This window comes from Nomascus leucogenys, chromosome 7b, assembly GCF_006542625.1.
Source record: "Nomascus leucogenys isolate Asia chromosome 7b, Asia_NLE_v1, whole genome shotgun sequence".
Classification (NCBI taxonomy): domain Eukaryota; kingdom Metazoa; phylum Chordata; class Mammalia; order Primates; family Hylobatidae; genus Nomascus; species Nomascus leucogenys.
In genome coordinates this window covers 71,465,079-71,479,486 of record NC_044387.1, presented here as the reverse complement: position 1 = coordinate 71,479,486, position 14,408 = coordinate 71,465,079, and the positions used below count along the sequence as shown (strand labels likewise).

Here is a 14,408-nt window from a genome sequence, read left to right as displayed (position 1 = left end):
CCATTTACTCTGATGTGATTATAATTGCATGCCTATATCAAAATATTAAATGTACCCCATAAATATATACACCTACTATGTACTCATGAGATTAAAAGGAAATAAGAGTGATGTAATTTCCCTGAATTAAATTAGCAGAGATTTTTTAAAAATCACAGCTGTTATTTATGAGGATATGAAGAAACATTTTTTGCTGTTGTTGAGAGTGCATATTGTTACAGTTTATTGGAGGTAAATTGGCATATTAATTAAAAATTAAAATATATAAACTTAATTCCACTCTGGAAGTTCATACAGAAGTAATAACAAAGTATAAAATATTTTCTGCAGGTGGAATTTTAATACCTATTGACCTTTTAGTCTGTGAAGTTCTACCCTAAATGCATTTAGAATAGACAGATAACTATCTTTATTCCTACTTTAAAGATGTAGAAACTCAGTCACAGAGAAGTTAAGTAATAGCTTATGTCCTTATTACTATTAAATGGTGGCACTAAAAGACCTGTCTCTTTTGAATGATTTACCTTGCTGCATTTTATAGCAAAATTGTTTCGTAACAGTGGAAAGTTGGTTTTTATAACTGCCAATCTATAAATGATTGGTTACATGTATTATTTTTAAAAAACATAGTAAATAGTATGCAGTCATTAAAGAGTAAAAGACAGAACACTGTATAAAATGATATTGAAGATATATATTTTTAAATGAAAAAAGCCGTGTCTGGTATAATTTAGAGTTTGTGATTCTTGTTTATTAATTTATTTTTTTGAGATGGTCTCACTTTGTCACTCAGGCTGAAGTACAGTGGTGTGATCTTGGCTCACTGCAACCTCACCTCCCAGGTTTAAGTGATTCTTATGCCTCAGCCTCCAGAGTAGCTGTGATTACTGGTGTGTGCCACCATGCCCAGCTAGTCTTTGTATTTTTAGTAGAGACGAGGTGTCATCATGTTGGCCAGGCTGGTCTCAAACTCCTGGCCTCAAGTGATCCAAAGTGTTGGGATTACAGGCATGAGCCACTGCACCTGGCCTCAATTTTTATTTATTTATTTTATTTTTGAGACAGTGTCTTGCTCTGCCACCCAGGCTGGAGCTCACTGCAGCCTCAAACTCATGGGATCAAGGGATCGTTCTTCCTCAGTTCCCTGAGTAGCTGGGACCAACATGTCCAGCTATTTAAAAAGTTTTTTGTAGAGATGAGGTGTTGCTCTGTTGCCCCGGCTGGTCCTGAACTCCTGGCCTCAAGCGATCCTGCTGCATTGTCCTCCCAAAGCATTGGGATTCCAGGCGTGAGCCACTGTGCCCTGTCTATTCTCAATTTTTATAATTTATTTAGATTTGTTAGTGTTAGATTGAGTACTCAAAAATATGTGAGGCTATACTTCTAAATTTAATATATGTTAATATAGTTACATTGTTTACTAATGATCAAAATTTTATATATTTTAGCATTTATTTCTCTTTTAAATAGTGTAGAAATTAAATTTGTGCCTTACTGATGTCTGCAGTGAGTAGATCATGAACATATTTAGGAAATCATACTTAGGTGTAATACATTTTAAGGGGTTTATTGAAATAGAAAACAACAGATAATTTTGATGGTAGCATTTTCCAGGATGTTCTGTAGAATTTAACATGTCTGGTATTCATTTAACAGTCTCTGATGGCAAGGAAACTGCTCTGTTTTTTACCCCCTTTTTTTTCTTAGTTAGAGACCCCTTTTTAAAAACTTTCATGCTGCCATGGGCTAGTGGAATATCTTTGGGAATTTCAAAGCATCCCTCTGATCATGTATTTATCTCAGGAATGCTATGTCAGAAATCACAACTCTCCTCATATCTTAAGTATTATCAACTTCCAAGGAATAGCTGGAAAGTTTAGAGTAACAGCTGCATGAATAAAACCTTGCTGAAAGGCTGCCAGGTTGTGGGCCTTTGTGAACGCAAAGGTGTTTGTGTTCATTCCCATGCCAAAATTCTTGCTCTTATCTAATTTGAAGATCCTCTCTGATGATTAGTGAATGCCAGGGATTTATCTTGATAAAGTTCAAGGACTGGTTTGGCTTTTCAACTGGATCCTTAGGGACTAAAGTGGTAGGCTGAAATGCTCTTTTTTCCTTTAGTGAACTATTTGCATGTTAAATAAAATAGCATTTGTGTGAGGGTTTGTGATATTTGAAACGGATATAATACTGAAATGGAACTTCTCAACTTTATTGATCTAGAAGGCATTGTTGCTATTTGCCTATTGCCAGTAAATTAAAAGAAACTTTGAAATGAGTATCCCTTGTTCAGGGGGAAAAAAAAAAATCCAGCAACAGTATTTTCATTTGTTCTGTGTGGGACTTTAGGAAAATTACTTCTTTCTCATTTGTAAAATTAGCATAGTAGTATGTACTACTAACCTCAAGGGTTGTCATAAATTAAATATGATAATTTGTGTATGTTCTTAAGCACAGTGCCCCACAAATATTAAGTATTCATAGTGAGTTCATAAAGAAAAAAATGATAATAACAATTTTTATCTCTTTAATATTTGGTTTATAATTGACAATTTGGGATAGCTTGCATAATTGGTTATCTATCTTTCAAATTTCTTACGCTAAACAGTTTGAAGCACTTTCTGCTAAAATTGATGTAGATATAAAAAATTCCAAAAATTGTTCTTAAACATTAAAAAAGATTTCAATTTGTTTCTTAAATAGAAACTTAAGCTGTAGCCTGAGAAAGATGCCAGAAATATCCCTAGCACATTGCCTATCATGTAAAGTCTCAGTTTTGTCAAATGCATATTGCATTTTCCTCTGTGTTTTCCAATGCATTGTATAAAAAGATAATATTAAATGCTTAGTTTTTGCATGATCAATCTTAACTATTGGTAAGTTTAAAATTCTAGATTATTTTTGTAAACTGTAGAACATGCTTTACTAATTTATATTTATATTTATATTTAACAAGATAAACACTATACGTTAAAGATCTCCTCTGTTGAAGATTTTAGTCTTTTACACTGAAACTTTATAATAATAATGAAAATGATTGGTAAAGACAATGAAAATATTTCGAAATCTACCTACTGCTTAATGTCCTTTTAATTGGATCATTGTAACTTTGATTTTTCTTTGTTTTTGTGTAGCCTTAAGCTGAAGCAATATTATGTTAATTCCTTAGAATTGATTTGAATCAATCAGCAAATTTGGAAATTGATTTTATTTCTCTATTATGTACTAATTATGTAGCTATATGAAAGAATGCAGCTCTTTAAAATTTATGAGCAGATATATTTTTGTGATTTTATGGTAGTACATAAATAATTTTATATGTTAGAGATCTTTATTAGTGTTGCTTATAGATGATTCTAAAATTATGTTTAAATGTTAATATGATTGTGGTGATAAATATACAACTTTGGGAGCATACTAAAAGTCTCTTAATTGTATATTTTTAGTGAATTAAATGGTATGTGAATTATATCTCTAAAGTTTTAAGAAAGGTCAACATGGGGAAGCAGTTCAAATTCGAGGCTCTGGTGTTAGATAAACCTATATTTGCATGGTAGTTCTACCATTTACTTTGGTTATTACTTTACCTTTCTGAGGTTTATATTTAAAATTTCTAAAAATTGAATTAATACGTACCTTAGGATTGTTTCGAGAATTGAATAATAATTCTTGGCATATTGTCAGTGCTTCATTTATCTTAGCTGCTATTAGAATTTATAATTTTATATTACCTAACAATCAAGCAGGTTTAAGAAGAAAGCATCTTGGCAGAGAAGGCATATATACAAAGGGTTGGAGTTGTGAAATGACACAACACGCCTAGCAATCATAAGAGCTTGTTGAAGAAATGTGTGAGGAACATGTAAAATGTAAATTCATGTAGAAAGCCGTACTTCTGATCTATCATTCCTGACAATAGGTGAAAGATCTTGGACAATAAATATTTACTGAACTGAATAAAAGAATAAGACCTTATTTGTGACTGAAACAACAGCAAGAGGCTAAAGGATTAGAAATGAAGTTTGGTTCTTTTGTTGTGTTTAATTAGCCATGTCATCTTGAATAAATAGGGATTGTGCATATTTGGAACAGCTGTAGTAAATTCTGTTCTCTTATCAGTTTTCCAGTGTTTTATTATGAAAATGTTCAGACATACAGAAAAGTTGAAAGAATTGTACAGTGAACACCTGTAGACCCATCACTGAGATTCAACAATTAGCTTTTAGCTCTGTTTGCTTCACTGTGTATCCATCAATCAATCTTATTTTTGTAATGTACTTCGAAGTTGTAGACATCAGTTCACTTCACTCTTAAATATTTCAGCCAGCATGCAGCTCTCTAACTGGAGATCAATACAGTTTTTTTTTTAGCTAAAATTTACATACAATGAAAGACACAAGTCTTAAGTGTACCATTTGATGAGTTTTGACAAATTTATACACTTGTGTAACCTCAAGTCCCCATCGTAATATCATTGGTCTTGAAAGTTCTCTTTCCCAGCCAGTTCCTATTCCTATCCCCCAGAGGCAATTATTAATTCTGATTTTTTTTTCTACCATAAATTAGTTTTGCCTGTTCTGGACGTGCATGTTAAAAAAAAACCCATAAAGTATATACTCCTTAGTATAAGACTTCATTCAACGTAGTGCTTTTGAGATTCATCCATGTTGTTTGTTACCTTTTCATTTCATTCATCAGTAGTTTGTTACCTTTTATTGATGAATAATATTCTATTCTAGAAGCATAGCACCATTAAAAATTTTCTGTATCTGCATAAAGGACATTTGGGCTATTTCCAGTTTTTGCCTATTATAAATAAAGCCTGTATGAACATTATTGTATACATATTTTGTGGACATAAGCTTTCTTGAGGGAATTCCTAGAAGTGGAATTGTTGAGTCATAGCATAGATAGGTATATATCTTACATTGTGATTATGGAAAAAGCAATTGCACTTTTCTAAGTATTCTTTTCTATTGCTCCATTCAGTCCTTACTTATTGTATGAGTAAACTAGATCTTGCTGGTTCTTTCTTTTGTGAACAAATGTGAAAGTAAATTCTTCATATTTCTCCTCCCTCCCCTGCAAAAACATTGCTAGAAGACAGTGATTTTCTTAAGCAATGGGTTTTAAATTTCTCCCTCCAGTAGGAAATACACAAATTACATTTTGCGTTGTTTTTGAAGGTACCACTAACACACGTACACACACATGTTCGTGTGCGCACACACACACGCACACACAGGTCATATCTACTCCCCCTTAAGTAAATAATCTTCATCTGATATAAGCTGCCATGATTTAAGCATACCATTTTGGATTGGGGGCTCAGGTGGCTGTTGCTTCTATTTTTTAGCGTATAGTTAACATTGGCAGTCACCCTTATAATGATGTGACACCAGCTACCCTCAAGTACATTGAATAAGCCATGCCTAGCACAAGAGAACTTGATTTAATTGGCAACAGTGTTTGCCCTCACATGATAGGCACTGAAGTAAAACGAAACCTATTTTGCTTTGTGTGTGTGTTTTTAAAAATAACTACAAAAATGTATTATTAAAATACTGGAATTACATAATTTTCACTTTTGAATGCATGTATAGGGATCAAGTACCTAAGTTACTTTGTTTAGAAGCTGAATACTTTAAAGCTATTAAGGGAATACTTGAAGCTTGCTGTTATAGTACTGTCACCAAAAGATGTGATTAAATAAATTGAATGTTGAAGACTTTAGGCTTATGGTTAACACCAGGTAATTAAAGTAAGCACTGCTGTGGGGGTGCATTATATATCAGCTGTCCTCTTTACCTCATTAACTGAGTTTTTGCATGTTTATGGAGCCAACTTCAATTAAAAATGCCTTTTAAGTTATGCCTAACAAGGTCTTTTAGTTACTGTTTGGTATAAAGTATTACATTTTAATTGAAATTAGTATATCATAAATACCTATGTTTGAATAATATACAAGATAAAGAACTTTGATTATTTGATATTTTTGCATATGGTTTTTATTCCTATGCATTACTTTTTTATGTATTATCAAAAATATAGTCTTTGGGGTTTAAAAATGAAAAACTGGGTTGTATACATGTTAGCAAATTGCTTATATCTACTTTTTTTTTAAACTTACAAGATTTCTAAGGTTTTATTATTTCAGATTAGCAGTGCTTTACAATTCTTGTGAGAACGTTGAATTTTCTGCTTTAATACTTTTGGTTATATTTTATTTGTTAGATAATTAAAGATGATCCTAAATTTTAAAAATACTGTGTGGTAAATATAAGCTTAAATGTTAAATAGATTCTTATATTTTCATAGTGAAATGCAGATAAATATGGACAGTATTGAAGAGATTTCATGTTGGGTGAAAAGTCTAAATTGTACATCAAATAGAAATAAGAAAGAAAATTAGAAAAATAAGTTAGCTACCTAGTTTCTGTTTTGAAATTCATGTAATTAATTCAAGAGATCAATTTGTATCTTTCAGTCTGTTTACTTTTTTTATTACAGAAGTGTCATTGTTGCAGCAAAAAAGTCAGCAGTCTCACCTTCCACACTTAATACAAGCATACCTACCAATACTGTCAGTGTGGTTTCTTCAGTAGATTCAGCCCAAGCCTCAGATATGGGAGGAGAATCACCAGGTGAGTTAGTTATCAGTGATTTCAACAAAAATGTTTTTAGATCTCATTTTAGCAAAGCTTAGGATTTTTGAGTAACTTAAAATTTGGGGGCACATTAGAAACCATTGTGCTTTTATACTGTTGATTGTTTACTACTTTTCTGAATAAATTTGAATAAAATTAAAAGAAATTAAGTCAAGGATTTCAGTATTTTCTCCACTCAAACGTAGTAGTGTGTGGTAGATTAGATGCTGCTAGTTGGGTAGATGAGTGCATGGATGAATGATAAGATTCATAAAAATACTTTTTTCCTTTATTTTCTTTCCTGGCACTTAAGAAGATGTATATAAATAGTGGCCTAAATAAGAAAGTCTTTTTGACATGTAATCTTTTAACATGGTTACTGGTTGTCAAATATTTATATAGTATCCAATACTTTGATTTTTTTTTGGCATTTTTTTTTGAATTAGAGACTTGGAAGGGAATGCTGCTCTGAAGTGTAGCATCATTCTAACAATGGTCTTACTGGTTCAGTTTCTCCTATAGCAATTTTATTTTTGTCCATCTCTCCTTCTACATTCTTTCCATGTTTAAAAGCATATATATGGATAAAAAATTATTTCCATGTATAAAAGCATATATATGGATGCAAAATCCTATACGTTGATGGGAAGCTTAGTGGTGATACTGGGTAAACTTGAAGAATGTGCAGTATTAAAATGACCAAGTATAACAAAGGGGATGTTACTATATCAGTGGTTTTCTTCTGGGTATTTTGCTGTTTCTTAAAGTTAATAACAAGATATTGCACCCACCAAAACACTCATCCTGTGATTCTAGGTTGAGATTGATGAAAAATAAAGGAATTTTGAAGGAATGGCCTGGGGGATTATATTGAGATCAGAAATAATGCTGTTACTTCTTTTGGGATATCTCAGGCCAGGGTTTACCTTCTATTCCGCAAATTGGCAGAATTTTACTTTATTTGGCAAATTGGCACATCTTGGAGAGTTTCGTTCCAAACTTGATGTTGCTACTGGCCAGTAGCTGGGAACTTTTTTTCCTTGATGTGTACTATGTAATCATGTATCCTAGAAACAAATACTATGTTTATTTCTTTTGTCTTCTCTCTTATTTGTTGTTATACTTGTGTTAACAAAAGTATATTTTATCAGAAGTTTTAAACCTGTTTAATTTTTTACAAATTTTATAGTATTTACTGATAAGAGAAAATGTTCCAGTAGGTTAAGTAAAAGAAAGTTATATGCAATTCTTTATGTACCATATAATTACAACCAAGTGTCTTATCTACCTTATTTACATGGTAAAAGCAAGAAAATGTATTATGAAGTCATTTGGATCTCCGTGAAGTTGGGCTACTAGCAATTTTGATTTTCGAAATTTACTTTAGGTGGTATTTCTAAAATTTAATTAATAGTCTTTTATTATTTTTATTCTTAGGAAAAATAGTGATTAGAAATTTTTTTCTACTTTGAAACCAAAAGCTGCAGTGGTAGCAGAGTTTTCTTGCCTTGCTTTTTATTTTATAATTTTTTTCAAAAATTAATAGACTTTATTTTTTAGATGAGTTTTAAGTTTACAGGAAAATTGAGTTTAAAGTACAGAGAATTCTCAAATACCCTGTCATTCTCTCCCTCGCGGTTTCTCCTGGCCCAGTGAGAATTACAAAGGAAAATGGGCATGAAACTCTAGCAAATTTTTCATCTTTATTGTTCCATTATACTCTGATGCCTCTTTTTTTTTTTTCCTTTGGAGAAGAAATAATTTGGTAATTCATTTAGAGCTGGGTATGCACATTTCTGCTTCTCCACCCCCATCCAAAGTCCTTTAAAAAGAAGAATCAACTGTGGTTTTTCTAGAGTAGTCCCTTTTGTGAAAAATGGAATAGTTATTAATATCTATGAAATGATTTACATGCTGTCTTTTAAATTCAGTTATAGTAAATTTTTCAGTAACATCCAAAATCAAATGTAATTTCACAAATTCAAAGTACATTGAGTAAAATATTTCCTCATACTGCTCTCTAGTTTCAGTTTAGGGAACAGAGTGAATAGGACTCTGATTGCTTTGAAGTCTATTCTTTAAAATTTAAGTCATGGAGTTTTCAGAAGAGATAAGAAACAGCTGAAACATATGGGTAATATTTTACAGGTAACAGTATTATACATTTCTCTCTGAAGCCATTGTATTTTTTCCAGTAAATTTATTGTAATTTAAAATATTCACTTTGAAAAACTGTATGCAGAATTACAAAACAATTTGCTATCTTGAAGACTGTTATATTTATTGGCAAAATCTACAAAACCCTGTACCATTGATCCAGCTCATAATGTATCTTATTTTTCTATTGTTTAAATTTTGTATAATTTGTGATGGAGTTTCTCAGATAGTTACCAATTTCTTTTTTCCATCTTGAGCTAGAATTTTAAACTGTTTTTCCCCTGCTTAGCCCCCCCCCCCATTTTAAAAAATATAGTTATTCCTTTTTCAGTTATTTAAAGTCTTCCTTGTGATGATGGTCTTTCTGTTTAGCATTTGTTTTGGTTTCCACATCTGACTCTTCTTTTTCCTCTTTCACTGTGCTCTTGTTACTGTCATATGGGTTCTCCTATTCAGTGTATTGCTTCTATTTTATTCCATTAATTGATGCCATAAACATTACTGCCTTGATAAGAAAAATCTAACCTAATCTAGTGTTTTTGGTTGTCCTGCTTCTTACTCTTCTGCTGCCCCACTTTACATGCTTTTGCCTACTATACTTGCCCTTGTACTTGTTAAGTACTCATTTTCATGTGGAATCCACCCCAACCCCCCAAATAGTTCTCTCTCCCTTGTCAATATTTTTTTAACTGATAAATTTTTGTTTTTTTTTGGTGAGTCTCTTGATTTAAGTTATTTGCCATTAAAATAAGTAGATAAATATATAGATGGTTCCATCTTAACAATTTTTTGACTTTATAATGGTGTGAAAGCAATACACATTCAGTAAAAACTGTACCTCAAGTATCTGTATAACCATTCTATTTTTCACTTTCAGTACAATATTTAGTAAATTATGTGATATATCTAATACCTTCTTATAAAATAGGCTTTGTGTTAAATGCATTTGTGACTTAGAATATAGATGCTCCTTGACTTATGGTGGGGTTACATCATGATAAACCATTGTAAGTTGAAAATATTGAAAATTGAAAATGCATTTAATGCACCTAACTTACCAAACAGCATCACTTAATCTACCCTATCTTAAATGTGCTCAGAACACTTACATCATCCTACAGTTGGGCAAAAAATTTACTTGGTAGAACATAGGAAGTTTCTGCTGTGACATTCGTATTTTCTGTTACATATTCACATGATATCTTCAAGGAAATTCCCATTTGTGGATATTTGGAAATTTTGATATCAAAATGAGACACATTTTACATGTGGTACAATTAAAGAGAAACTAATACTAGATAGATACTAATCACAGAAACAGAGTTAAAACTTGCCAGCTTTATATGAGGTCAAAGCTTTTTGTATGAAAATATTATCACTGAAATAATTTTATAACCCATGAAAATTGAGAATTTGCATTTTGAAATAGTATACATTATTAAGACTATAATTAACATACAAAACTTTTTTGGTGTACAAATTTCAAATTTCAAATTTTAATTTGAATAGTATACCTTGGCTTATGCAGCATTTTATCAACCAAAAGGACTAGTCTAAGAGCAACAATTGTATTTTCTAATTAATAAGTATTAAAAGATATTCATCAGAGGATAAGGCATATCCTTTGTATATGCATATTTTCAAAGAAAATAAAAGCGAAAGTGATTTTAGTAAATATATCAAAATCTGGAAATTTTATAGTCATCAGCAAAGATTTGATTACCTAGAATACAGTATCCTTTCTCTTTTCTTTTTTCTTTTCTTTTCTTTTTTCTTTTCTTTCCCTTTCTTTCTTTCTCTCTCTCTCTGTCTCTCTCTTTCTTTCTTTCTTTTTTTTTTTTTTAACTGAGACAGGGTCTTTCTTTGTTTCCCAGGCTGGAGTGCAGTGGCACAATCATAGCTCACTGCAGCCTTGAACTCCTGGGCTTGAGTGATCCTCTTGCTTCAGCTTGCCAAGTACCCAGAACTACAGGTGTGTGTCACCATTCCTGGCTAATTTTAAAATTTTTGTAGAGACAGGGTCTTGTTCTATTGCCCAGACAAGCCTTGAAATCCTGGCTTCATCCTTCCACCTTCACCCATATCTCTTCTTGTATGTTAAAATATCATTACTTTTTTTCCAATATGCTGTTTCTCTATACTGCAAAGCATAAATGAATAAATCAAAATTGAAACTAGCTCAGTAAAGGAACTAAGTATACTGTTCACTAATGTATATGCCTGGTGTTTGCTATTTTGCAAAATTTAGTAATTCTACCACTTACTAGAATATTAGTATGTTTATCAGAGCCGTATACATTATTAATTAGTACTTTTTTAATACTAGGGAAATATTTGAGTCATAACCATCTTTGCTTTGTGTAAGATTTAGGCCAATAGGCTTGTTTTTATTCATTCAATAGGATTTATTTAATTAGTTTTTACTGGACATACAGACTATCCCTGGCTGAATTAACTGGTTCAGAAAAGAGAGAGAAATGCAGTGCTAAAGTGTTTAGGGGTTAAAAATTGGCATTTGTTTTAATTATTCTTTATTGCAAGGGACATTAGTTATTTAGACCCGCAGGGACCTTAAATAAACAATTGCCTACTCCCCAGATAGATGCTAGACAGATGATATATTTGCATTTTCCTTTTTGTTCTTTTGAATGTCTGGAAAACTGTCAGTTTGAAGGAGCCAGTTTATCAGCGCTAGGATAAGGAAAAGATAAGTGAGTATCATTCCACATGTTGGAGGTAGCTTCTGCATTTACGTATTTGTGATCATTTGTTGGAAATATTTAATGATAATTTAAAACGAATTGATTGGAAGTTTATATTTTTATCTGAGTTGAAAAAATACAGAATGTGTTTGGATATTACATGTTTTCCACAGCAGGAATGGAGGACAACCTAGTGTGAAATTACTAATGTATTTAGTTTATTCTTTCATGTGATTTTTTTCTTATAACTATTGCTGGTTAATTTATTATCCTTGTTGGTAAAGTGTCTTCTTATGACTTAAGACACTTTGTAAAAAATCTCTTTCTGCTATATTCTCTTTTAGAATTGAAAATTGGCATTACTTCTAGGGTAGTGTGAGGAAATAATTTTTGTCACTGCTTTATTTAGAAGCAACAATGTTGCTTTTCTTTTTCACATTTCTAATATGCATTTCTCATTAAAATTAGTATCATTTAGCACAGTGGGCAGGGTGTGGTGATTTACACCTGTAGTCCCAGCACTTTGAGAGGCTGGGGTGGAAGAATCACCTGAAGCCAGGAGTTCAAGACTAGCCTGGACAACAAAGTGAGACCTTACCTCTACAAGAAATTAAAAAATTAGCTGAACGTGGTGGTACTCAGAAGGCTGAGGCAGGAGGATCACTTGAGTCCAGGAACTCAGGGCTGCGGTGAGCTGTGATCACACCAGTACACTCCAGCCTGGGCAACAGAGCAAGACCTCATCTCTTAAAACAAAAAACAAAAAACCCAATAAACCAGTTAACACAGTAAAGGCTAATTTTGCCTAAAGCCTCATACACACTCTTTTTTTTTTTTTCCTAAAGTCTCATACATACGTTTTTTGGGGAGGGATTTATTTTTTCCATTTCTATTTTTAAGTAAATGGGACCTTATGTGTTCCTTTGTATTAGCTTCAGAAAAGCTCAAGAAAATCCATCAATAATCCTAATAGAGAAAATGTCTGATACATTGCAATAAAAATGGTCTTCAAAAACTATCACCAATTAAGAAAACAGAAATATTTAATTAATCACTGGTAACAGTCAATGACCCACTGTGATTCAATGATCATATTGTTTGTTGTCAAGAACTTAGAAAATTGCAGGTGTCATTTACTGAGTGTAATAAAGCCATTGAGTCTGTGAAGTACTTTACTGAGTGTTGTATATGATTTTAGGATTGGACCTGACTCTTAGGAGTGCCAGATACCAAAGGGTGAAAAAATGTTTTTGAACTTCCCTGGTCTTGCCCTCTAATTTGAAATTTTATTGTGAAAAATACAAAAATAGCAATATTTTTATGATGAAATGTGAGTTGATATTTATGCTTTTAAAAATTGTCACAATGGGCTGGGCATGGTGGCTCACACCTATAACCCTGTCACTTTGGGAGGCCAAGACCGAAGGATTGCTTGAGACCAAGAGTTCGAGACCAGCCTGGGCAACATGATGAGACCCTGTCTCTACAAAAAAAATAGAAAATAGCCAGGTGTGGTGGCATGCACCTATATTCCCAGCTACTCGGGAGGCTGAGGCAGGAAGACAGCTTGAGTCCAGGAGTTCAAGGCTGCAGTGAGCTCTGATCACACCACTGCACTCCAGCCTGGATGAGAGAGCAAGACCCTCTCTCAAAAGAAGAAAAATAAAAAATAATTGTCAGCATGATGAAGTGTGTGCTTTAGCTTCATTTTTAAACGAATCCTATGCTTCCTGACCACCAGTCACTTGGTTAGAGTTTTTAGTTACAGTTAGATCTCAGTTGAGCAGGGTGGTGAGGAAGGCAGGACTGTAAGCAATACAAAACTTCTAGTATAAAGAAAAGTCAACTTTGATTATCAAGGGAATGGGAAAGGAAATATGTTGTGGAAAAGAAAGATTAACTACAGTTAAGTTCATTTTGTACTAGGTATGTGCTCACTCTAAGAGGTGGGCTCAGTAATTATCCAGAGGTTAATTGTGGAAGATTGCTGCATTGCCCGCTTTCCAAAAGGAACCAAGCTTGTTGGGGGGTCAAATTGTGTAGATTTTTGGATCCTTAGATTTGACTGAGACTTGGTAATCAGAACTGAGGGTTATTGATCAAGTACTGCCTAAAAACCAAGCATGTTTCAGGAAAGCTCAAAATTGCCTCAGATCCTTGCTGTTTTTTAATCAGTTATATCCACAAAACCTCTGATTAGGTCCTGGCTATGCTTATCTATATCCAGAATTAACTTTATTTGCCTTACCAAAAAGAGCACGTTGAATCAGAATGCCTAGATACAATTGAAGTGAGCTTCAGGAAGTTCTGGGAGTGGTGTGAAGCAGAGGGAAGTATTGTATTGTACTGTACTGTACTGTACTGTACTGTACTGTACTGTATTGTATTGTATTGTATGGGATCATAGGCACACACAACCATGCCTGGCCACTTTGTTGTATTTTTAGTAGAGACAGGGCCTTGCTGTGTTTCACAGGCTAATCTTGAACTCCTGAGCTCAAGCAGTCCTCCTGTCTTGGCCTCCCAAAGTGTTAGGATTACTGGCGTGACCCACTGCACCTGGCCAAAAATGGCAATTCTTTTTTTTTTGAGACGGAGTCTCACTTTCTTACCCAGGATGGAGTACAATGGTATTTGATCAGTGGGAGCCCCTTCAAGCATAACTAGATGTTTCAAACTCATTTTGTGCTTTTCTTCCACAGATCTCGAATCAGCCATTTCTTTCTTTTAGTGGAGTATAGTATTTAGAAACCAAGATCTGGACACCAAATGTTAAGATGCTGCTCCTTCCGTGTCCTCTTAGTGGACAGAGCTAGAGGCGGTGTGTGTGTTTGTGTGTGTGTATGTTTGTATATAAAAGTCTATAAAAATATATACCGTCATTCACATATTATTTCCATCT

General features: G+C 33.1%; 1 protein-coding gene across 3 annotated transcripts in view; it reads left to right on the top strand.

Annotated features, from left to right (window-relative positions):
* Positions 1 to 14,408, top strand: part of LRBA (LPS responsive beige-like anchor protein) — a 765,281-nt gene that overhangs the window by 196,652 nt on the left and 554,221 nt on the right. For all 3 annotated transcript variants that reach the window (XM_030816230.1, XM_030816232.1, XM_030816231.1), the window contains exon 31: positions 6,511 to 6,644. In XM_030816230.1, coding sequence (XP_030672090.1) covers positions 6,511 to 6,644 — 134 coding nt within the window. The remainder of the gene's footprint in view (positions 1 to 6,510; positions 6,645 to 14,408) is intronic.